Here is a 24,627-nt window from a genome sequence, read left to right as displayed (position 1 = left end):
ACCTCGGCCTCCCAAAGTGCTGGGATTACAAGAGTGAGCCACAGCGCCCAGCCCACACCTGACTAATTTTTAAAATGTTTTAGTAAAGACAGGGTTTTGCCATGTTGCCCAGGCTGGTTTTGAGCTCCTAGGCTCAAGTAATCATTTTGCCTTGGCCTCCCAAAGTCCTGGGATTACTGTTGTGAGTCCCTGCGCCTGGCCTCAATGTTAAGATCTTAAGGGGCACAGCACAGACCTTGTCTTGTCTATCTCCCTGGCACCTCTCACACAGTACAGCTCATTAACAGATGTTCCAGAAACTGTTACTGAACACGGCTTGATGCCGTGGGCTTGTCTGCATCTTGCAACTGTCACCTGGCTGAGAAATTTCTTCTATAAATAGCAGTTTCTGTTTCAGATGTGATTTGCCCCGATATTTACACCCCGTCTCTTACCCCGTCCACGACTCAAACTTAGAAACTTGTATTAGATGTGGTATTCAAATCCTTAGCTGCCGCGAAGAAACAGACGGCCCCGTAAGAACCCACGAAGCAGGCCAAGTTCATAGTTCTCGACATTCTAGCTGCTCTTGCTGCATTTGCTCTGGAATTCTTGTGGAGATATTACTTGTCCTTCCAGGCTGTTTTTTCTGTAGCTCCCTTGTTTTCTTTTCGTGATCATGTTGCAGATGGCTCGGCAGTGCTCCCAAAATGAATATTTTGACAGTTTGTTGCATGATTGCAAACCTTGTCAACTTCGATGTTCTAGTACTCCTCCTCTAACATGTCAGCGTTATTGCAATGCAAGTAAGTAATATCGCTTGAACGATTATTCATTGGTGTGAACTCTTCTGTCTCTATGAACTGCTTATTCACAGAATCAACATAATGGGCATGATGGTGAGTTTTCTTGAATCAAAAAGAGAAAGGAAGCAAGGCAATAATTTTAATGTTTACAGAAACAACGTAATTATTTGGAACTGAACTTGATATAATTCAGCACTATTAGCAACATAGATTTTTAAAAAAATATCAGCTCTTGTAGTTAAGTGATATTTAGAATTTAAAAGTCAATGTTCATTAATTAAGGTGATTGAATGGAAAAAATCCATACTTGATTATTTTGCTACCAAAACAACCCATAATTGATTAGTTTAGCAAAATAATCAAGTATGACAGCCAGGTGTGGTGGCTCAACCTGTAATCCCAGCACTTTGGGAGGCTGAGGCGGGTGGATCACCTGAAGTCGGGAGTTTGAGACCAGGCTGGCCAACGTGGTGAAACCCCGTCTCTACTAAAAATACAAAAATTAGCTGGGCGTGGTGGTGCAGGTCTGTAATTCCAGCTACTCGGGAGGCTGAGGCAGGAGAATCGCTTGAACTCAGGAGGTGGGTGCAGGTCTGTAATTCCAGCTACTCGGGAAGCTGAGGCAGGAGAATCGCTTGAACTCAGGAGGCGGAGGCTGCAGTGACCTGAGATCGCGCCACTGCACTCCAGCCTGGGCAATAGAGCAAGACTTCATCTCAAAATAAATAAATAAATAAATAACAACAATAAAGGATGTGAATATTATGTTATCAGCTCATTATCTGTCTGACATTCTTTTCATAAAGGTATGACCAATTCAGTGAAAGGAATGAATGCGATTCTCTGGACCTGTTTGGGACTGAGCTTGATAATTTCTTTGGCAGTTTTCGTGCTAACGTTTTTGCTAAGGAAGATGAGCTCTGAACCATTAAAGGATGAGTTTAAAAACACAGGTTGGTTTGATGGTGAATCTTTGAAATCTGTTTCCAGTGGATGGCTATTATGAGTTTCAGTTCCTTTTCTTTTTTTAGCATTGACTATTTCACTTCATTACAGCCCTTTTGAATGTGTTAGAGCATAGTTATATTAAACGAGCTTGGTAGAGGTGAGCCATCTTCACTCTGATTTTGACACCTTGGCAGATTTTCTACAATGTCAGCCTTCCCCAGGATTCTTCCCTTGTTAATTACTCTATTGAAAGTACTAAGGCTTTCTTGGGAAACATCAGTCTCTTTGTCTGAAGTTAGCACATCAATTAAGTGCCACATTATCAGAAACTCCTAGCCAGGTCTGCTACTGTCAGGAAGAGCATATTTGTCAAGATCTAAGGCCATGTTATTATACAAATATGTGTTGTTTGCTTGGGTGAACACTTTACTACTGAAAAATGTTAGAAATGAATAACCACTTGCTCCTGAATTATCTGAGGAATCATCTAAAAAATAATTATCTTTTTTAAGCAATAGAGAACTAGTCCCAGAAAAATGAATGTTCTACTTAAGTGCCTCTTAAGATAAAAATACTTCTGCAGCACCTTTGCTCGTGATTGGATTCTCTAGTATGTACAACCACTGCCCTATTTTTGTATGCATTTATGTATGTATGTATGTATGTATTTATTTAGAGACGGAGTCTCGCTCTGTGGCCCATGCTGCAGTGCAGTGGCATGATCTCAACTCACTACAGCCTCTGCCTCTTGGGTTCAAACGATTCTCCCACCTCAGCCTCCTGAGTAACTGGGACTATAGGCATGTGCCACCACGTCCAACTAATTTTTGTACTTTTTGGTAGAGACAGGGTTTCATCATGTTGGCCAGGATGGTCTCAAGTTCCTGAACACAACTGATCTGCCTTCCTCGGCTTCCCAAAGTGCTGGGATTACAGATGTGAGCCACCGTGCCCAGCACATACTCATTCTTTTTTACTGAAAAGATCTGTTTCAAGCTGGGTGTGGTGGCATGGAGCTGTAGTCCCAACTACTCTGGAGGCAAACGTGGGAGGATTGCTTGAGCCCAGGAATTTGAATGTAGCCTGGCAGCATAGTAAGACCCCATATCTAAAAAATGAAAAAATCTCTCTCACATTGCTTTGAGTCCCGATGTGTACTGGTAAGATTCTCACGATCACACACTCTGTCAAGTTTAGGTTAATGTTTCTGTTTCTGCATAATCAGGATCAGGTCTCCTGGGCATGGCTAACATTGACCTGGAAAAGGGCAGGACTGGTGATGAAATTGTTCTTCCAAGAGGCCTGGAGTACACGGTGGAAGAATGCACCTGTGAAGACTGCATCAAGAATAAACCAAAGGTTGATTCTGACCATTGCTTTCCACTCCCAGCCATGGAGGAAGGCGCAACCATTCTCGTCACCACGAAAACGAATGACTATTGCAATAGCCTGCCAGCTGCTTTGAGTGTTACGGAGATAGAGAAATCAATTTCTGCTAGGTAATTAACCATTTCAACTCCTGCAGTGCCACTTTAAAAATCTTTTGTTGGAATAGATGATATGTCAGATCTCTTTAGGATGACTATATTTTTCAGTTGCTGATATAGCTTTTTGTCTAACCATGGAAACTCTTTATGTTAGATATATTTCTCTAGGTTACTGTCGGGAGCTTAATGGTAGAAACTTCCCCGGTTTCATGATTAAACTCTTTTTTTTTTCCTGACATCTAAGTTTTTACTAACGTGAGTTTTAAAAAACAAGCATGTACATCAGTGTGGGGGGTGAGGGTGGGAGAGAAAGGTGGGACAGGGGGAGGGAATTCTAATCTATTGATAATAAAGTTCCAGTTTTGGCCAGGCGTGGTGCCTCACGCCTGTAATCCCAGCACTTTGAAAGGCTGAGGCAGGCAGATTACCTGAGATTAGGAATTCGAGACCAGCCTGGCCAACATGGTGAAACCCTGTCTCTACTAAAAATACAAAAATTAGCTGGGCATGGTGGTAGGTGCCTGTAATCCCAGCTACTCGGGAGGCTGAGGCAGGAGAATTGGTTGAACCTGGAAGGTGGAGGTTGCAATGAACTGAGATAGCGCCCCTGCACTCCAGCCTGGGTGACAGAGCGAGACTCCATCTCAAAACAAAACAAAACAAACAAACAAACAAAAAAACCCTCCAGTTTCATCTTCTGCTGGATTTCATAGTGCCCCAAATATATGTGGTCCTTAAAAATTGTATACCACTTATTCAGGAGTCTCGTTCTGAAAGGACTGTTCTTGTTACAGCCCAGACTAGGGCTTCTTAAGGTCCCCAATGGTGTTATCTGTGTAGCATTTAACACATACCTTCTCCACACTATCCACTCTCTTTTTTTTTTTTTTTTTTTTTTTTTTTTTTTTTTTGACTCTCGCTCTGAGGGCTGGAATGCAGTGGTCAAACAACTCCGCCTCCCGGGTCCCGCCATTCTCCTGCCTCAGCTGATGCTGGGATCACAGGCTTGAGTACATGCTGTTACATGATGGTCTCGATTCCTGACCTTGTGATCCTAGAGCCTCCCAAAGTGCTGGGATTACAGCTTGAGCCACCGCGCCCGGCCTTTTTTTACTTTTTTTTCCTAGCTGATGCTCATCACCTTGAACATGCTGACATGACATTCTTCTCACTAGAGTCCTCTAAACACTTTTTTTTTTTTTTTTTTTTTTTGAGACAGAGTCTCAGTCGCCCAGGCTGGAGTGCAATGGCGCGATCTCGGCTCACTGCAAGCTCCGCCTCCCGGGTTCACGCCATTCTCCTGCCTCAGCCTCCCGAGAAGCTGGGACTACAGGTGCCCGCCGCCTCGCCCGGCTAATTTTTTGTATTTTTAGTAGAGACGGGGTTTCACCGTGTTAGCCAGGATGGTCTCGATCTCCTGACCTCGTGATCCGCCTGCCTCGGCCTCCCAAAGTGCTGGGATTACAGGCGTGAGCCACCGCGCTTGGCCGAGTCCTCTAAACGCTTGACTTACTGAAAAAAAAAAAAGTACAGCATTCTGTAGATCTCAGTAACAAATTTCTTTCTTTCCTTTCTTTTTTTTTTTGAGACAGAGTCCTGCTCTGTTGCCCAGGTTGGAGTGCAGTGGTGTGACCACAGCTCACTACAACCTCCACCTTGCACATTCAAGCGATTCTCCTGCCTCAGCCTCCCGAGTAGCTGGGATTACAGGCACGTGGCAACATGCCCTGCTGATTTTTGTACTTTCAGTAGAGATGGGGTTTCACCACGTTGGTCAGGCTGGTCTTGAACACGTGACTTCAGGTGATCCACCTGCCTTGGCCTCCCAAAGTAATGGGATTACCGGCGTGAGCCATCGCGGCCAGCCCCAGTCACATGCTTCCATGGCTAGGGCGCTTCTCTCCCATATACTCATTTCAGGAAAGATCGGATTTTTCTATTTATTTTTAAATTTTATTTATTTATTTTTTGAGACAGAGTCTCGCTCTGTCACTGAGACTGGAGTGCAGTGGTGTGATCTCAGCTCACTGCAACCTCTGCCTCCAGGGTTCAAGCAATTCTCTGCCTCAGCCTCCTGAGTAGCTGGGATTACAGGTGCCCGCCACTATGCCTAGCTAATTTTTGTATTTTTAGTAGAGATGGGGTTTCACCATCTTGGTCAGGTTGGTCTTGAACTCCTGATCTCATGATCCACCTGTCTTGGCCACTCAAAGTGCTGGGACTACAGGTGTGAGCCACTGTGCTTGGTCTTTTCTCTTTATTGTTAACGGAAAGCTAACTTATCCTATGTACTTCTGCAAACAGGAGAAGCCTAGAAGCAACCAGACAAATTCAGTGTGCAGTGCACAGGTAGTTCTTGGCCTTGTGAGCTTCCAGCCTAATGAAAGCATCAGGCATTACTATAATTACACAACTGAATGTGTAATCGCAAACTGTGTTAACGGTGCACGAGATACTGTTTTCAGCCCAAAATGTGAGTGTGCTACAATAATCATATTTCACCCTTATATAGTCTTATTTATGTGCCTGTAGTTCCAGCTACACAGGAGCCTGAGGCGGCAGGATCACCTGAGCCCCAGAGGTAGAGGCTGCAGTGAGCCAAGATCATGCCACTGCATTCCAGCTTGGGCATTGGAGTGAGACCCTATCTCAAAAAAAAAAAAAAAAAAAAAAAAAAGAATAAGAAAACGCTGATTTTCTCAAAGTGCTGGGACTACAGGCACAAGCCACCGTGCCTGGCCTTTTTTCTTTATTGTTAACGGAAAGCTAACTTATCCTATGTACTTCTGCAAACAGGAGAAGCCTAGAATCAACCAGACAAATTCAGTGTGCAGTGCACAGGTAGTTTTTGGCCTTGTGAGCTTCCAGCTTAATGAAAGCATCAGGCATTACTATAATTACACAATTAAATGTGTACTCTACAGGCTGGGATTACAGGCGCCTGCCACCATGCCCGGCTATATTTTTGTATTTTTAGTATAGATGGGGTTTCACTCTGTTGGCCAGGGTGGTCTTGAACTCTGTTGTAAGTGCTTTACCTGTACTAACTCATTTTATTTTATTTTTTTGAGATGGAGTCTCGCTCTGTTGCCCAGGCTGGACTGCGCTGGTGTGATCTCGGCTCACTGCAACCTCCACCTCCTGGGTTCAAGATTCTCCTATCTCAGCCTCCCAAGTAGCTGGGATTACAGGTGCCCGCCACCACACCTGGCTTATACTAACTCATTTTAAGAACACAAAAACTCCTGGGTATGGCCGGGTGTGGTGGCTCATGCCTGTAATCCCAGCACTTTGGGAGGCCGAGACAGTTAGATCACCTGAGGTCAGGAGTTGGAGACCAGCCTGACCAACATGGTGAAAATCTGTCTTGTCTCACATTTCCAGTCTTTATTTATTTTTGAGATGAAGTCTCACTCTGTCGCCCAGGCTGGAACGCAGTGGCACTATCTGAGCTCACTGCAACCTCTGCTTTCTGGGTTCAAGCAATTCTCCTGTCTCGGCCTCCTGAGCAGCTGGGACTACATTCGCATGCCACCATGCCCGGCTAGTTTTTGTATTTTTAGTACAGATGGGGTTTCACCATATTGGTCAGGCTGGTCTCGGACTCCTGACCTCAGGTGATCCACCCACTTTGGCCTCCCAAAGTGCTAGAACTATAGGTGTGGGCCATCGCACCTGGCCTTCCGCTATTTAAAATCAGCATTTTTTTTTCTCTCTTTTGAGACAGAGTTTTGCTCTTGTTGCCCAGGTTAGAGTGCAGTGGCGCGATCTTGGCTCACTGCAACCTCCACCTTACGGTTTCAAATGATTCTCCTGCCTCAGCCTCCCAAGTAGCTGGGATTACAGGCGCCCGTCACCACGCGCGGCTAATTTTTGTATTTTTAGTATAGATTGGGTTTCACTCTGTTGGCCAGGGTGGTCTTCAACTCCTGACCTCATGACCCACCTGCCTCGGCCTCCCAAAGTGCTGGGATTACAGGGCATGAGCCACCGTGCCCGGCCTAAAGTCGGCATTTTCTTGTTCATTTTTTTTTTTTTTTTTTTTTGAGATAGGGTCTCACTCCAATGCCCAGGTTGGAGTGCAGTGGCATGATCTTGGCTCACTGCAGCCTCGACGTCTGGGGCTCAGATGATCCTCCCACCTCAGGCTCCTGTGTAGCTGGAACTACAGGCATATACCATCACACTTGGCTAATTTTTTCTATTTTTTTAGTACAGACGGAGTTTGGCCATGTTGCCAAGGCTGGTCTTGAACTCCTGGGCTCAAGCAATCCTCCCACCTTGGCCTCCCAAAGTGCTGGGATCACACATGAGCCACTATGCCTGGCCTAAAACCAGCATTTTCATCTGCTACATCATTGTGTGCTAGGTCAGTCATGTTAAAGAAAAGGGTCAAACTCTAAAATATGTGAAGAGATTTATTCTGAACCAAATATGCGTGACCAACGGCCAGGACATAGCCCTGAGGAGATTCTGAGAACACATGCACTGGGTGGTTGGGTCACAGCTTGGTTTTATACATTTTAGGGAGACAAAAAGCATCAATCAGTATGTATAAAATGTACAATGGTTTGGTCCAGAAAGGCAGGCCAACTAGAAGCAGGTATGGGGGAGTGGGGTGGTGGTGGGGGTGGTTCAAGTCATAGGTAGATTCAAAGATTTTCCTTCTTTTTTATTTTTTTAGACAGAGTCTTGCTCTGTTACCCCGACTGGAGTGCAGTGGCGCAATCTTGGCTCACTGCAACCTCTGCCTCCCAGGTTCAAGCAATCCTCCTGCCTCAGCCTCTCAAGTAGCTGGGATTACAACTGTGCGGCCCCACGCCCAACTAATTTTTGGGCTGGTCTTTGGGGTTTTGCCATGTTGGCCAGGCTGGTCTCGAACTCCTGACCTCAAGTGATCCGCTTGCCTCAGCCTCGCAAAGTGCTGGGATTACAGGCGCGAGCTACCGTGCTCCTGGCCTAGATTCAAAGATTTTCTGATTGGCAACTGGTTGAAAGAGTTAAGTTATTGTTTAAAGATTTAGAATCAGCCAGGCATGGTGGCTCATGCCTCTAATCCCAGCACTTTGGGAGGCTGAGGTGGGCGGATCACGAGGCCAGGAGTTCGAGACCAGCATCGCCAACACAGTGAAACCCCGTCTCTACTAAAAATACAAAAAGCCAGGCGTGGTGGCAGGCACCTGTAATCTAAGCTACTCGGGAGGCTGAGGCAGGAGAATCGCTTGAACCTGGGAGACAGAGGTTGCAGTGAGCTGAGATCACGCTATTGCACTCCACAGCCCCACAGCACAGGTGACAGTGCGAGATTGTCTCAAAAAAAAAAAAAAAGATTTCTGAGTTAACATAAGGGATTGTGGAGACCATGGTTCTGTCGTGCAGATGAAGCCTCCAGGTGTCAGGCTTCAGAAAACAGATTGTAAATGTTTCTTACCAGACTTAAAGAGTCTCTTGTGTGCTGGGCACCCTGGCTCACACCCATAATTCCAGCACTTTGGGAGGTCGAGGCGGGTGGATCATAAGCTCAAGAGTTTGAAACCAGCCTGAACAATATGGGGAAACCCCGTCTCTACTGAAAATACAATAATTAGCTGGGGCTTGGTGGCATGTGCCTGTAATTCCAGCTACTTTGGAGTCTGAGGCACAAGAATCACTTGAACCCGGGAGGCAGAGGTTGCAGCGAGCTGAGATCACACGACTGCACTCCAGCCTGGGTAACACAGCGAGACTGCATCTTTAAAAAAAAAAAAAAAGCTAGGCATAGTGGCTTATGCCTGTAACCTCAGCACTTCGGGAGGCTGAGGCGGGCGGATCACCGGGTTAAGAGATTGAGCCCATCCTGGCCAACATGGTGAAACCCCATCTCTACTAAAATTAGCTGGGCGCGGTGGCAGGCGCCTGTAATCCCAGCTACTCAGGAGGCTGAGGCAGGAGAATCGCTTGAAGGTTGCTGTGAGGTTGCTGTGAGCTGCGATCGCGCCAGTGCATTCTAGGTTGGCAACAGAGCAAGACTCGATCTCAAAAAAAAAAAAAAAAAAAAAAAATAGCTGGCACGGAGGCTGATGCCTGTAATCCCAGCACTTTGGGAGGCCAAGGTGGGTGGATCACCTGAGGTCAAGAGTTCAAGACCAGTCTGGCCAACATGGAGAAATCCTGTCTCTACTAAAAATATAAAATTAATCGGGCATGGTGGGGCATGCCTGTAATCCCAGATACTCAGGAGGCTGAGGCAGGAGACTTGCTTGAACCTGGGAAGCGGAAGTTGCAGTGAGCCGAGATAGCGCCATTGCACTCCAGGCTGGGCAACAAGAGTGAAACTCAGTCTAAAAAAAAAAAAAAAAGACTCTATTCTATCAGTAATTCTAAAAGGGAGGAGTCTATCATGAGGCATGTCTGCCTCCCATTTCCCATCATGGTCTGAACTAGTTTTTCAGGTCGCCTTTGGAATGCCCTTGGCCAAGAGGAGGGCTCCATTCAGATGACTGGGGGGCTTAGAATTTTATTTTTGGCTTACAGACATGATTTGCTTAGCTATCCTTCCATAGCTGAGCTTTGGTTCTTTCCACTGTAGGGGCCAAGGGAAAAACTTCCTCTTAGCCCTCTGAAAGTTGCTGAAAGGCTGGGCGCGGTGGCTCACGCCTGTAATCCTAGCACTTTGGGAGGCTGAGGCGGTGGATCATGAGGTCAGGAGATCAAGACCATCCTGGCTAACACGGTGAAACCCTGTTTCTACTAAAAATACAAAAAAATTAGCCGGGCATGGTGGCGGGCGCCTGTAGTCCCTGCTACTCGGCAGGCTGAGGCAGGAGAATGGTGTGAATCCCGGAGGCAGAGCTTGCAGGAAGCCGAGATCACGCCACTGCACTCCAGCCTGGGCAACAGAGCACACTCCGTCTCCAAAAAAAAAAAAAAAGAAAGTTGCTGAAAAATCAACTCATAAAAGGCAGATTAAATGGAGAAAAGGTAGACAAGTTTTATTGACCTGTACCCTGGGGGAGAACAATAGAATAAATACCTATCCCTCAACAGAGTTCAGAAGCTTATACATTATTTATTTTATTTTTTGAGACAGAGTTGCGTTGTTGTTGCCCAGGTTGGAGTGCAGTGGTGCCATCTCGTCTCACTGCAACCTCTGCCTCCCAGGTTCAAGCGATTCACCTGCCTCAGCCTGCCGAGTGAGCTGGGATTACAGGTGCCCACCACCACGCCTGGCTAATTTTTTATTTTTAGCAGAGACAGGGTTTCACTACGTTGGCCTGGCTGGTCTGGAACTCCTGACCTCAGGTGATCTGCCTGCCTCTCAAAGTGCTGGGATTACAGGCGTGAGCCACTGCACCCAGCGAAACTATCATGAGGTTACAAAAAGAATGAGGGCTTAGAACCCCAGCAAAACAGGTTATGGGACTGGGGAGAAGAGGAATTTTGTTGAGGGGCAATAAAGGATCACTGGAGATGGAATGGATCCTGGAAAGGAGATTATGTTGTAAACAGTTCTCTTTAGAATTTGAATGATTCGCCGGGCGCGGTGGCTCACGCCTGTAATCCCAGCACTTTGGGAGGCCGAGGCAGGCGGATCACGAGGTCAGGAGATCCAGACCATCCTGGCTAACACAGTGAAGCCCCGTCTCCACTAAAAATACAAAAAATTAGCCGGGTGCTGTGGCGGGTGCCTGTAGTCCCAGCTACTCGGGAGGCTGAGGCAGGAGAATGGCGTGAACCCGGGAGGCGGAGCTTGCAGTGAGCCGAGATCGCGCTACTGCACTCCAGCCTGGGCGACAGAGCAAGACTCCGTCTCAAAAAAAAAAAAAAAAAAAAAAAAAAAAAAAGACTTTGAATGATTCTGAGACTGTCTTTATCTTGCGAAAGGATTTGTTCAGGTGTGGTTACATTCTTAGTTTTACAAGGAGGGGGAAAATTGTTATTTTTGGTGGGTCCCAAGTTTTAGGCAGATGAAGGAACTTCATCCTGGCTTTGGGAGATTTGCTGTGTACGGGCGAGGCCAGAGAGACTATGATGCTTCTTCAGTCCAGCATGTCAAAATGCCATATTTTCGGGTACTGGTTTCTAAGCCCCAATGCCACTTTTCCATTATTATAGAAAATGCTGCAGACTCGGCTTGGTGACTCATGCCTGCAATCCCAGCACTTTGGGAGGCCGAGGAGGGTTGATTACCTGAGGTCAGGAGTTCACGGCTGGCCAACATGTTGAAACCCCATCTTTACTAAAAACACAAAATACAAAAGTTAGCATGCATGGTGGTGCCATACTTGTAATCCCAGCTACTTGGGTGGCTGAGGCAGGAGAATCGTTAGAACCTAGGAAGCGGAGGTTGCAGTGAGCCGAGATTGTGTCATTATGGATCAATCGAGACTTATTATGGATCAATCGAGTAAGTCTCCTTCAGCATTAGAGAAAAAAAGATAGAAAGTAGAGGAGAATATATTACCTATAGAATTGTTTTTTAAAACATCTCCTTAAATGTATGCTTATGTGTACAGGGTTGTGATATAAAATACATTTCTTCACTCTGGGTGTGGGCAAAACAAGTTGGGAAAATACTCCTTCAGTCCCCCCATCTGTAAAATGGGACAAAACCCTGGACTTCATAAAAATGTGCCAGACGGGGTGGCTCATGCTTGTAATCCCAGCACTTTGGGAGGCCGAGGTGGGTGGATCACGAGGTCAGGAGATGGAGACCATTCTGGCTAACACGTTGAAACCCCCTCTCTACTAAAAAAATACAAAAAATTAGCTGGGCATGGTGGCAGGCGCCTGTAGTCCCAGCTACTTGGGAGACTGAAGCAGGAGAATCACCTGAAACTGGGAGGCGGAGTTTGCAGTGAGCCGAGATCGCACCACTGCATTCCAGCCAGGGCAACATAGCAATACTCTTTCTCAAAAAAAAAAAAAAAAATTTTTTGTGAATGTTTAACACTTGTGTTCACACTCAATCCATCATCTTTTCCATCTCCACTGCCACCATTGCAGCTAGGCACCATGTCTTGCCTGGACAACTGCAGTAACTCCTTAACCAGCTGCTCTTTCTCCACCCTGCCCCCATTATAATTCATTCTCATCCCAGGAAGAGCCATATCTTCTTTCTTTTTTTTTTTTTGAGAGGGAGTCTCTCTCTGTTACCCAGGCTAGAGTGTGGTGGCAGGATCTCGGCTGAGTGCAACCTCTGCCTCCCGGGTTCAAGCAATTCTTCTGTTTCAGCCTCCCCAGTAGCTGGGACTACAGGAGCATGCCACCATGCCTGGCTAATTTTTATATTTTTAGTAGAGATGGGATTTCACTATGTTGGCCAGGCTGGTCTCGAACTTCTGATCTCAGGAGATTCATCCACTTTGGCCTCCCAAAGTGTTGGGATTACAGGCATGAGTCACCACGTCCGGCCTAGGAGCCATATCTTTTTCTTTTTTGTTTTTCAGTGGGGCGATCTCCGCTCACTGAAAGCTCCGCCTCCCGGGTTCACGCCATTCTCCTGCCTCAGCCTCTCGAGTAGCTGGGACCACAAGCGCCCGCCACCACGCCCGGCCAATTTTTTGTATTTTTAGTAGAGACGGGGTATCACCGTGTTAGCCAGGATGGTCTCGATCTCCTGACCTTGTGATCCGCCCGCCTCGGCCTCCCAAAGTGCTGGGATTACAGGCGTCAGACACCACGCCCGGCCGGGGCCATATCTTAAAACCTAATTCAGATCGTGTCACTCCTCTGTTTGAATCCTTTTTTTTTCTTTTTTCTTTTTTTTGTAGAGAACGGCGTCTCGCTATGTTGCCCAGGCTGCTCTCGAACTCCTGGCCTCAAGCGATCCGCCCGCCTCGGCCCTCCCAACTTCTGAGATTACAGATGTGAGCCACAGCGCTCGGTCTCTGCTTGCATTTTTGCAATAGCCTCCTATTCCCCGACCTTCCTAGAGTTAGGCAGAAAACCCCAAACTCCTTCCTCTGGCCTGCAAGGCCCTCCCTCCACCTCTTCAATTTCCTCCCTCTCACCACCCTTTTCTCACTCACCCTCTCGAACTCCTGGACTCAGGTGATCCTCCCGCCTCGGCCTGCCAAAGTGTTGGGATTACAGGCGTGAGCCACCGCACCAGGCCTGTTTTCTCACTCATCCCCTCGCTCCGGTCAACTCCTCCAGGCAGGGGCCTGGCAATTGCACCTCCTTATGGAACGCTGTCCCTGGGGATCTTCCCAGGCTGGTTTCGTCTCATCACCCAGGTCTGAGCTCAAAAGTCGTCTCCTTAGAGAGGCCCTCCGGGATTGCCCATCTGCCTGTGATCACGCTTTGTCCCGTTACTCTCTTTTTATTTCCTTTCCTGCTCGTATCCCTCTCTGGGACAAAGTCGCCCACCACTCGTGGCTTTCTTCTCTATTTGTTGCCCCGACAGGAGTGGGAACCTCAGGAGGGCAGGGGAGGCGTCTTGGGGACTTGGGGACAGTGACACCTCCTCGCGGGGTCTCGGGTCCACCCAGAGTCCCCAGCCCGCGTCGCCTCTGCACCCCTCTGCACACCAGGTCCCGCAACCTGGACCTGCGCCGGTGTTTACGTTCCGGGTCGGCGGGCGGGGCCTTGTCAGCGGTCAGGCTCTGCTTCCGGGGCGGGGCGGCTGGGGCGGGGCTCCTGTCTCCCGGCCTGTCTGGAGCTCGGCGGCCGCAGAGGCGGCAGCGGCGGCGGCGCGGCGCAGGCACCGGCCCGGGGAGCGGCATCATGAGCGGTGAGTGGCGACCCCGCCGCTGTCACCCGCCCTGGCCGCCCCGGCTCCCGCCGCTGCAGCTGCACACTCCGGTCCCTGGGTCCCCGCGCCCCACTCCCTCGCAGACCCCCGCCCAGTCGCTCCCTTTTCCAGACCCCTCGTCCCCAGGACTCCCGGCTCCTGGCCCCTGCTCACCTGCGGGTCTCTGATCTCCCGTCGCCGGGCACTCCTGGTCTCCTGATTCTTGTCCATCCATAAAAACCAGCTCCTAAACCGCTGTCCCCAGTCGTCCCAGTCCTGCGACCCCTTTGCCTAGTGTCCAGACCCCCAGTTCTGAGACCTCCCAGGTCTCAGTCTCTCCTGACTCCTAGACCTGCTGCGTCCCAGCTGCAGTTCCCGGGCCTCCATCCCCAGTCATCCCCGCTACCCAGGCCCCTGGTCTCCAGTCCCTGCGGTTTCCATACAGGCAGAGTCTTTTTGGACACTTAGTTTGCTGACCCCACTATCCCCGTGTCCCAGGAGCTCCTGGTCCCCAGAGGAGCTCACTTCTCCAACCCCTTTGTCTTCCCCATCCCTCTCATCCCTCCCACCCGTGTTCCCAGTGCTTTGCTCTTCCCATCACCAGTTCTTCCCAGTTACCCACTCAGCTTCCCTGTCGGGTCCTGGCTTTTACATTTCGATGATCCTTGCATATTCCATCCTTTTCCATGTCTTATCCTGGCTCATCATTTTTTTTTAAGATCTCTCTTGCCTTGTCCTGCAGCCCTTCCCTTCTTGTCCCGTGCCCAGCCCATCTGGGGACCGTCACTTCGTCCTTGCTCTTCCCAGTGCAAACTTCTTCCTCTCACCATCGAGGGGCTGGTATTGGTGGGGATGCTGGAAGTGAGAGGGAGGTGGGTGTGGACAGCTCATCCTCAATGTTTTCTGAAGTTTAGTCCCTTGACTCTACCCTCCTTTCCTCTGAGGAGTCTTATTGGTGTTGTGGTGCTAAGTCATTCCTGGGTGTTGTATGTGGAGATGGGAGTGACTCAGGGAAGCCTCTCAGCTCTCCCCTGACTGTCTGTCCAGCCACTCTGGGATCTGGATTTATTTAGGAAGCCCCGCCTATCCTCCTAGTGCCTGTTTCTCCCTCACGGTGGAATTGTTTCTGAGGAATCCCTGCATCCAGCCCTCCTGGCCGTTGTCTTCCACGCAGGCATTTCTGGAGGTTGAGCGAGGAGCAAGGCCAAGGGATACCGCTGTCTTCAATGTTAACTTTTAAAGTTATCTCTGTGGATGTTTTTTGTTGTTTGTTTGTTTGTTTAAACAAGTGATGTGCCTTTTGTGTTTGTTATTCAAAGGCAAGATTTGTGAAATGGACAGTCCTAATAATGAGGGGGCTGGTGAGGGGGAGTTTCCTGGGAGATAATCCACCTTTGGTTGCCAAATCAAATGATTTTAAGCCTAAGTATGGTTTCTGATTTGTGAATATTAGTAATACCACAATAAAGACGTTATGAGCTGGCTTCCATCAGGAAGTGAGGTAGGTTGGTATAAGTGCAGGTCCTGAAGCCAGACTTCCTGGGTTCAAATCTTGGCCCTGCCATATAAAGCTGTGTGATTTAAGAGTAAGTTACTTGACCATTCTGGGAGTCCCAGCAAAATGAGGATACGTAGTAGTACCCGTCTCCTAGACTTGTAATGACTGAGTAACATTCATCAGGTAAAGTGACTGGTACTGTGTGTATCACGAGGTGCACTGTCCGAATCTCAGAGCTGTCTGCTGTTGTTTCTGTAAGGGCTCATGTGGGGTAGGAGTGGGATTGTTTTTGCCTAGTTATGAGAGACATAACTCTCATTTGGGCTGGGACTAGGCACTCTCTGAAAATCTTTTCCTTTTAATGTGACCAAGGAGTCTTTGCCACAAGCTCACATTTCTGGACCCCTTTCATTCTACTTTTAGCACAAGAGAAAATGAAATTGATAAGCCAATAGAAATTGGTCAGTTTATCTTTCAAGGAGAAATAATATGAAAACTCTGGTGGTGTGCGTCTGTAATCCCAGCTACTTCGGAGGCTGAGGCAGGAGAATCGCTTAAACCCGGGTGCCAGAGGTTGCAGTGAGCCAAGATCAAGCCACTGCACTCCAGCCTGGGCGACAGAGCAAGACTTTGTCTCAAAAAAAAAAAAAAAAAAAAAAAAAAAAAAAACTCAGCAAATTTTAAAATAAAAAATCATTACGTCTGCTGGACATGATGGCTCACACCTGTAATCTCAGCACTTTGGGAGGCAGATGCAGGCGGGTCACTTGAGGTCAGGAGTTCGAGACCAGCCTGGCCAACATGGTGAAACCTTGTGTCTACTCAAAATACAAAAATTAACAGGGCATAATGGCAGGTGCCTGTAATCCCGGCTACTCGGGAGGCTGAGGGATGAGAATCTCTTGAACCCAGGAGGTGGAGGTTGCAGCGAGCCATGATCATGTCACTGCACTCCAGCCTGGGCAACAGAGTGGGACTCAGTCTCAAAAAAAAAAAAAAAAAAAAAAAAAAAAAAATTATATCTAAAGCCAAAGAAATTAGAAAAGGAAACCAACAAATGACTTTTTAGGAAAAAGCATTAAGGATGAAAACCTTCGTTTGGAAACATTGTAATTGAGGCAGAAAAAGTGGTCTGTGAAGATGTAAGGGGAAGTCCAGCCGTATATTTTAATTGTTTCTTGAGAATGCAGTTGAAGGTGGGTTTCCCCACTTCTGGGGTTGATAACTGGTACATGATAAAATAAAGTGGCACGGAAATATTTCCTCTTTCTTCTGTCTCTCACTTATAATGTTTTATTTATTTATTTATTTATTTATTTATTTATTTATTTAATTTATGTTTTAGAGACGGAGTCATGCTCTGTCACCCAGGCTGGAGTGCAGTGGCATGATCTTAGCTTATTGCAACCTTCATCTCCTGGGTTTGAGCAATTCTCCTGCCTCAGGCTCCTGAGTAGCTGGGACTACAGATGTGCACCACCATGCCCGGCTGATTTTTGTATTTTTAGTAGAGATGGAGTTTCGCACTGTTGGCCAGGCTGGTCTCGAACTCCTGGCTTCATGTGATCCACTCTCGAACTCCTGGCTTCATGTGATCCACCTGCCTCAGACCCGCAAAGTGCTGGGATTACAAGCATGAGCTACTGTGCCCCGGCCTTAACATTTTCTAATATAGTGTATTTTAAAACCTCAGAATCTAAGTAAGGTTTAAACAGTGCACATTGGTTTGTCTTTTAAATCTTTTAGGTCTCTCCCTCACCTCCTTTTTATTTTATTTTTATTTTTTATTTTTTGGTATTTTCAGAACCGTGCAAATATCACCATAGTTAATTTCACAACATTTTAATTACCTCAGAAAGAAACTTTGTACCCATTAGCAGTCATTCATCTTTCCCCCTCCCCTCAGCCCCTGGGAACCACTCATCTACTTTCTGTCTCTGGATGTGCCCGTTGTGGGTATTTCATATAAATGAAATCATACAATATGTGCCCTCTCGTATCTGGCTTTTTTCACTCGGTATAATTTTCCTGAGGTTAAACCATGTTATAGCATATATCTGTACTTCATTCCTTTTTGTGGCCAAATTATATTCCTTTATGTGGGTATCATACATTTTGTTTATTCATGCATCAAAAATGGGCATTTGAGTTGTTTCTACTTTTTAGCTGTTTTGAATAATGCTGCTATGAACATTCACACACAAGTGTTTGCGGGGGCAAGTCTCTTCATTTCTCTTGGGCCTGTATGGAAGAGTGGAATTGCAGGGTCATATAGTAACTGTGGTTAACCATTTGAAGAACTGTGTCAGACTGGTTTTCAAAGTGGCTGCACCATTTTAAATTCTCACCAGCAGCATATGAGGGTTCTGTTTCTCCACACCTTCCCCAATAGTCTTTTTAATAATAGACATTCTAGTGGGTGTGAAGTGATATTTCTTTGTAGTTTTGATTTGCATTTCCTTAGTGACTAGTGATGTTGAGCATCTTATCTTGTGCTTATTGACCAATTGTGTATTCTCCTTGGAGAAATGTCTATTCAAATCCTTTGGCCATTTTAACATTAGGCTATCTTTTTATTGCTGATCTGTAAGAATCCTCTGTAATTTCTAGATACAAGTCCCGTATCAGGTTTATTGTTTACAAAATTTTTCTCCCCCTCCATGGTTTGTCTTTTCATTTTCATTTTCTTTTCTTTTCTTTTTTTTCTTTTTTTCTTTTTTTTTTTTTTTTTTGATTTGGAGTCTTGCTCTATCACCCAGGCTGGAGTACTGGAGTGCAGTGAGCAATCTTGGCTCACTGCAACCTCTGCCTCCCGGGTTCAAGTGATTCTCCTGTCTCAGCCTCTGGAGTAGCTGGGACTGCAGGTGCACTGCCCCACACCCAGCTAATTTTTTTGTAGTTTTAGTAGACATGGGGTTTCGCCATGTTGACCGGGCTGGTCTCGAACTCCTGGCCTCAAGTGATCCTCCTACCTTGGCCTCCCAAAGTGTTGGGATTACAGGCATGAGCCACCGCGCCTGGCCAATTTTTGTATTATTAGTATTGATGGGGTTTTACCATGTTGGCTAGCTGGTCTCGAGCTCCTGACCTCAAGTGATCTGCCCACCTCAGCCTCCCAAAGTGCTGGGATTACAGGCCTGGGTCACTGTGCCTGGGCTCTTTTCACTTTCTTGATGGTGTTTTTTGAAGCAGGGAGTCTTTTTTTAAACTACAGGCTGCCCTTTAGTCTCTCTCCTTTTTCCTCTTGCAGTTGTTGTTGAAGGAAACAGTTATTTATCCCAAGGATCCTTTGCAGGTCTCTGCTGATTGCATCCTTTTGGTGTGGCATAAAGTGTTTTTCAGTCTCTTGTGTGTGCTATAAATTGGTAATTAGAGTCTGCTGTATTTTTGAGTTGAAAATGTTTGAGTAGAGTCAGAGGCTAGATGGGTGCAAAGCTGAATACATTAAGTACAAATAACCAGGAAGTGGAAGGGCCCTAGGTAATATATACACAAGATAAATGGGTATCATGAGGCCAGAAACAACTAAGATGACCATTAATTGGGGAGTAGGTAAACCTAGTGTGCTGTGGTCAACTGATGGAAAGCCTCAGAAATGTTAAAAGCAGTGATACAGATTCATACACATGACCGTGGCAGTATCTCAATGTTAATGTTCTGTAAGAAAAGCAGGGTGGGTCTGGCGTGATTGCTCATGCCTGTAATTTCAGCACTTTGGGAGGCCCAGGTGGGAGGATTGCTTGAGTCCAGAAGTTAGAGACCAGTCTGGGTAACATAGCGAGATCTCATCTCAATTAAAAAAAAAAAGCAGAGTGTAGAATTATACCTAAAATATATACCTTGGTCCAAATTAAAACATACACAAGACAATGTTTATGGATTCTTATATGTATGTAGAACTAAAAAAATTATCAGGAAGAAAGATGTCTGCAGACATGTAGGGGTGGTTACTGTAGGATGGTGGCCACAATTTGTTTCTTTTTAGAGAACCCAGTAGATGGGAATACCTGATTGCCCACTTCTTCAGACTATGTAAGGAATGCTGATTTTCAGATACGTGTTTGCTGTTACTGGGAAAGTAGAGCTTGTAGAGCCAGAAAGTCATTATTATACTCAAGTTTTGTCTTCTGTAAGTCTTGATTCTTAAGTTCCTAGATGCTCATTAACATCAGTGTTTTTTAAGGAGACACTGAGATTTCCATTTGAAGGGTGAGGAAAGCCAGGCCCACAGTGATCAAATAATTTGTGTAACAGATGAGCTCAAAGATTCGTCACATATCAGAATTTTGGGCTTAATGGGTAATTTACTGCTGTTTCTTGCCTGATATTGATGTATATTTTGGCAGCTTTGTATTAAAAAAATTTTTTTTAAATTAACAAATACTTTTTTGAGACAGATTCTCACTGTGTTGTCCAGGCTGGAGTGCAGTGCCGTAATGTTGGCTCACTGCAACTTCTGCCTCCTGGGCTCCAGTGATTCTTGTGCCTCAGCCTCCCGAGCAGCTGGGATTACGGGTGCGCGCCACCACGCCTGGCTAATTTTTTATATTTTTAGTAGAGATGGGTTTTGCCATGTTGCCCAGGTTGGTCTCAAAATTCTGAGCTCAGGTTATCCACCTGCCTTGGCCTCCCAAAGTGCTAGGATTACAGGCGTGAGCCACGGCACCTGGTCTCCTTTTTTTTTTTTTTTTGGTGGAGATGGGTCTTACCGTGTTGCCCAGGTTTATCTGGTACTCCTGGCCTTAAGCCATCCTGTCTCAACCTTCCGAAGTGCTGAGATTATAGTCGTAAGCCACTGTGCCCGGCTGCTCTTTCTTAGTTTTCTGGAATGTTGAAGGTCACAGTTTTCTCCTTGGCACTGACTGGGCTCTCTCCGGCAGTGGCTTGTACTTAGAATAAGGAATCAGCTGAAATGAATGAAAGAATGAATGAAAAAAGAATCTTTGTGGTTTTCATTCAAAGTAGAAAGTGATGCTATCAACATTTCCCCCCCTCGTGAAGGCACTGGATTGATCTATGATGGTGGAATGCAAGAAGTACATGTTCCACCATCAGCAAACAGTTGATCCCCACCTGCGATGGACTAGGTCCTACTGGTGTTGGTTCTCCTGCTTCCTGGTTGCTTGACTCCAGGTAACTGATAGGAACTCAAATGCTTAGAGCTCTTAAAATGTGGAACTAAAATCCAAGATTTTATAGATTTCTCTAACTTGTGGCAATGTGAGCCTAGTTCCAGATAAAGCACCTTCCATCTGCCACTGTCTTGTCTATACATAGGCCATATATTTGCAGTGGGGTGATATCACCCCCAAGGGGTTGAACACTGGTTCTCAGGAGAGAAAAAAAACTTACTTGGATGTAGAAAGCACAGATAGGCATATAGTACATATGTACATTGTATCTGTGGTATGACTTTTTCATGGAGAGGATGATTAGCAAAAAAGTGTCTAAAAAGTATCCTTGAAGGCAAGAATGAAACAGATTGAGCAGGACACAGTGGCTCACACCTGTAATTCCAGCACTTTGGGAGGCTAAGCTGGGAGGATCACTTGAGCCCAGGAGTTTGAGACCAGCCTGGGCAACATAGCGGGACCTCGTCTGTGTACACACACACATACACACACACACACACACACACAGTAGCTGGGTGTAATGGTGCATACCCATGGTCCTAGCCACTCGGGAGGCTGAGGTGGGAGGATCACTTGAGCCTGGGAGGTTGAGGCTACAGTGAGCCGTGAAAGTACCATTGCACTCCAGCTTGGGTGACAGAGCCAGACCCTCAGACCCTGTCTCAAAAAAAAAAAAAAAAAAAAAAAAAATTGAGAAATACTGATACAGGCTGCAGTAATTTTTTTATTATCATACAACTTTGCATCTTGCTTTCTTGCTTTTCACCATTAACATTTCAGGACAAAACTTTACCACATTGCTCCATGGATTCCCTATTGATCACTTTTATGGACTGTACAGTCCATCTTTCATCCACCACTTTGCATGTCGTACAACTTTTAACTATCGATTTTAGTTGTGGAAACTTAGCCTATCTTCCTCTCTCCCTCTAGCCTCTCCTCCCTCTCTCCCTCTCTCTTTCCCTTCCTCCCTTTCTTCTTCTCTTTCCTCCCTTTCTTTTTCTTTTGAGACAGGATGTTGCTCTGTTGCCCAGGCTGGAGTGCAGTGGTGGTACAATTATAGCTCACAGCAGCCTTGACCTCCTGGGCTCAAGTGATCCTCCCACCTCAGCCTCCTGAGTATCTGGGACTAAAGGTACAACACCACACCCGTCTAACTTTTTAATTTGGTGTAGAGACAGGGTCTCACTATATTGCCCAGGCTGATCTTGAACTCCGGACCTCAAGTGATCTTCCTGTTTCAGCCTCCCAAAGTGCCAGGATTACAGGTGTGATCCACTATACCTGGCTTTCCTTCTTTCTTTTTGTTTCAAAGTAATGATGCAGTGAACATTTTTTTTTTTTCAAGGTAGTTTTCCATCCTTTAGATTATGTCTTTAGGGTGATTTTCCAAAAGTAGCATTGACATCGAAGAGTTTATCACTTTTGATGCCTTTTTTTTTGGCACATAATTAAACTCAGTTGGATTGATTTTTCCAAAGCAGTTACACTAAATTCAAATGCTGCCAGTAAGCATGAGGGCTCTGGTGGAAGCAGAGGTTGGCCAGAAATTCGGGGTTCAACATTCAGCAAACACTGGATGATAATTTGGTATATCCTCTATCACTTATCAAAAGGTTGTTACCATTGGGGTCTGTTGAAGCAAAAGGAATGAATGTACCAGATTTTGTTGGGATCGTGCTGAGTGTGTTAGCCAGGACTCTTTTCAGTGGAATGTGACAGAAGCTGATCAAACTGATTTCAGCAACATGGGAATGTATGGTGTCTTATAGGGCTGGCTTTGAGCTTAGCTGGATCCACGTGGTAAAGGACTATCAGGACTATCTGTCTGGCTGTCAACTCGGCTTTCCTCTCTGTGGGCTTCATCCACAGGCAGCCGCTCCTCCACGGAGGTGAGAGAGCCACCAGTAGCTCTTGGACCTCATCCTCCAACCCGGCAATACCCGAGCACAAAGAGAGCTGCTTTCCCTAGTGCTCTAGCCAGAGTCCTGGGGCGGACCCACCAGAGTCGGGCTGGCCACGTGGTCATCCTGCGACCCATCGCTGTGACGGTGGTTGGCCAGGTCTGGACCATAAGTCTAGTCTGGAGCCTGTGGCTGGGAGTCCATCCGACTAAATTGTCTGGATGGAGGATGAACTTCAGGGGAAGGGCTGCTGTAATTTTGGATGGGGTGGTTAGGAATGTGATGTGGCAACAGAGGCTTCATGAGGCAGGTGGCTCCTAGGTTTTCTTCCTGAGCAGCTAAAAGGGGTGGGAATTGCCTGATCTTTTATTTTTTTTTTTGAGTTGGAGTCTCGCTCTGTAACCCAGGCTGGACTGTAGTGGCATGATCTTTGCCCACTGCAACCTCTGTCTCCCACGTTCAAGCGATTCTCCCGCCTCAAGCGCCACCATGCCTGGCTCATTATTGTATTTTTAGTAGAGATGGGGTTTCACTATGTTGGCCAGGCTGGTCTCAAACTCCTGACCTCAGGTGATTCACCGGCCTCGGGCTCCCAGAGTGCTGGGATGACAGGCGTGAGCCACCGCGTCTAACCAGAATTGCCTTTTCCTGAGGTGGGAGAGCCTGTAGGGGAGCAGGTTGGGTGGGGGCTGAGCACTTTGAACCCTGCAAGGGCAGTGAGGACTCTTTTCCTTGCCCTGACATTTTGCTGTCTGGGAGCCCTTCAGAGACCTGGCACTAGTGTTTCCTCTGCCCACCCAGGCAGTACCCTGCTTCCTCCGAGGAGGGAATCTTGCCCACTCCATCTCATTTTTCTTTGCTTGCATCTGTGTTTCTTGGAATCGCTCTTTCCTCCTACAACTTAAAAAAAAAAAAAAAAGCAAAAACCCAAAACGACATTAAAGACTATTGTGAAAACAAAATATACCTTTAAATATACATTCTTGGCACACTTAATATTTAAATTTGTAGGTATTCCACTTCTGCCTTTGTTCAGAGCATACACTATATATGTATTTGCATAATTGCATTGTATCTACGTTTGAATGAGCGTTTCTGCTTAGATGATAGCACTTATCCACGTTCCTTATCTTCAAAATTCTTTGAAAAGGCAGCATAACATTCCACCAAATTGATGTGCCGCAGCTATTTAACCCCTCTCCCATTGCAAAAGACAGTCAATTCCATTTGTGGTGTTCTTGGTAGGCGTTTCCTGTGAAGGGCCAGATAGTAAATATTTTCTGCTTTGTGGGCCATCTGGTCTCAGCCTCAAGTATTCATCTCTGCTGTCGTAGCATGAAGGCAGCCACAGACCATGGGTAAATGAAAGGACGTGGCTATGTTCCAATAAAACTTTATTTAGAGAAAGTCAGCAGCTGGATTTGGCTTGGGGGCTGTAGTTGACTGACCCCTATACTAGGACACTACAGTAAAAATCTTCGTGCCCTTTGATGCTCAGGAAGTCATTGTGTTATTGTGGAAAAGCTTTGGATGCAGACAAGTTCTGGATTTAACTCCCTGTTGAAGAACTTGGGCAGTTTTTGTTTTCTGTCTTATTTTTTTGAGACAGGGTCTCACTGTGTCACCCAGGCTGGAGTGCAGTGGTACAGTCATAGCTCACTGCAGCCTCAACCTCCTGGGCTCAAGCGATCCTTCCTCCTCAGCTCCCCAAGAGGCTGGGACTACAGGTGTGTGCCACCCTGCCCGGCTAATTTTTTTTTGTTTTTGAATTTTCGTGGAGATGAGGCCTCACTATGTTGCCTAGGCTGGTCTCAAACTCCTGAGCCCAAGCAGCCCTCCCTCCTTGGCGTCCCAAAGTGCTGGAGTTATAAGCGTGAGCCACTGTGCCAGCCCGGGCAGAATTTTGAACTTCTCTGACTTTTACTCTTTTTTTTTTTTTTTTGAGACAGAGTCTCACTCTGTCACCCAGGCTGGAGTGCAGCGGCTTAATCGCTGCAACCTCTGCCTCCCGGGTTCAAGTAATCCTCCCGCCTCAGCCTTCCCAGTAGCTGGGACTACAGGTGCGTGCCACCACGCCCAGCTAGTTTTTGTATTATTAGTAGAGACGGAGTTTCACCATGTTAGCCAGGCTGGTCTTGAACTCCTGGCCTTGTGATCTG

General features: G+C 46.6%; 2 protein-coding genes and 1 long non-coding RNA gene across 14 annotated transcripts in view; 2 read left to right on the top strand and 1 right to left on the bottom strand.

Moving 5' to 3' along the window:
* LOC126944548 (uncharacterized) overlaps window positions 1-13,773 on the bottom strand; it is a 55,341-nt gene extending 41,568 nt beyond the window's left edge. For 4 of the 10 annotated variants that reach the window (XR_007722094.1, XR_007722090.1, XR_007722091.1 and 1 more), the window contains exons 1-2: window positions 1,177-1,601; window positions 435-887 (exon numbers count right to left, since the gene is read on the bottom strand). This is a non-coding gene — a long non-coding RNA (uncharacterized LOC126944548). Of the gene's footprint in view, window positions 1-434; window positions 888-1,176; window positions 3,045-4,074; window positions 4,097-13,230 lie in introns of those variants that run through there. The other 6 variants (XR_007722093.1, XR_007722089.1, XR_007722095.1 and 3 more) reach the window with 6 other exon arrangements.
* TNFRSF17 (TNF receptor superfamily member 17) lies at window positions 577-3,456 on the top strand. Its single transcript, XM_050774121.1, has 3 exons — window positions 577-785; window positions 1,592-1,738; window positions 2,959-3,456. Exons 1-3 carry the CDS (start codon window positions 659-661, stop codon window positions 3,234-3,236), a joined length of 552 nt encoding a protein of 183 aa, XP_050630078.1. The 5' UTR covers window positions 577-658; the 3' UTR covers window positions 3,237-3,456.
* An 81-nt stretch (window positions 13,774-13,854) lies between the features above and the next one.
* The window catches only part of SNX29 (sorting nexin 29), a 586,208-nt gene continuing 575,435 nt past the window's right edge, over window positions 13,855-24,627 (top strand). For 2 of the 3 annotated variants that reach the window (XM_050774080.1, XM_050774083.1), the window contains exon 1: window positions 13,867-13,934. In XM_050774080.1, coding sequence (XP_050630037.1) covers window positions 13,928-13,934 — 7 coding nt within the window. In that variant the 5' untranslated portion in view covers window positions 13,867-13,927. Of the gene's footprint in view, window positions 13,935-24,627 lie in introns of all 3 variants that reach the window. The other variant, XM_050774079.1, reaches the window with a different exon arrangement.

The sequence above is a fragment of the Macaca thibetana genome, chromosome 20 (genome assembly GCF_024542745.1).
Source record: "Macaca thibetana thibetana isolate TM-01 chromosome 20, ASM2454274v1, whole genome shotgun sequence".
NCBI lineage: Eukaryota > Metazoa > Chordata > Mammalia > Primates > Cercopithecidae > Macaca > Macaca thibetana.
Note: the sequence above shows the minus strand (reverse complement) of the source record. Positions and strands in the feature narration are given on the sequence as shown.

Bases quoted from the DNA above. Each gene is read 5' to 3' on its own strand.
- TNFRSF17 (XM_050774121.1), top strand. From the start codon at position 659: ATGTTGCAGATGGCTCGGCAGTGCTCCCAAAATGAATATTTTGACAGT. The intron at 786-1,591 runs GTAAGTAATATC...CTTTTCATAAAG, and splicing joins TCAGCGTTATTGCAATGCAA to GTATGACCAATTCAGTGAAA. The intron at 1,739-2,958 runs GTTGGTTTGATG...CTGCATAATCAG, and splicing joins GGATGAGTTTAAAAACACAG to GATCAGGTCTCCTGGGCATG.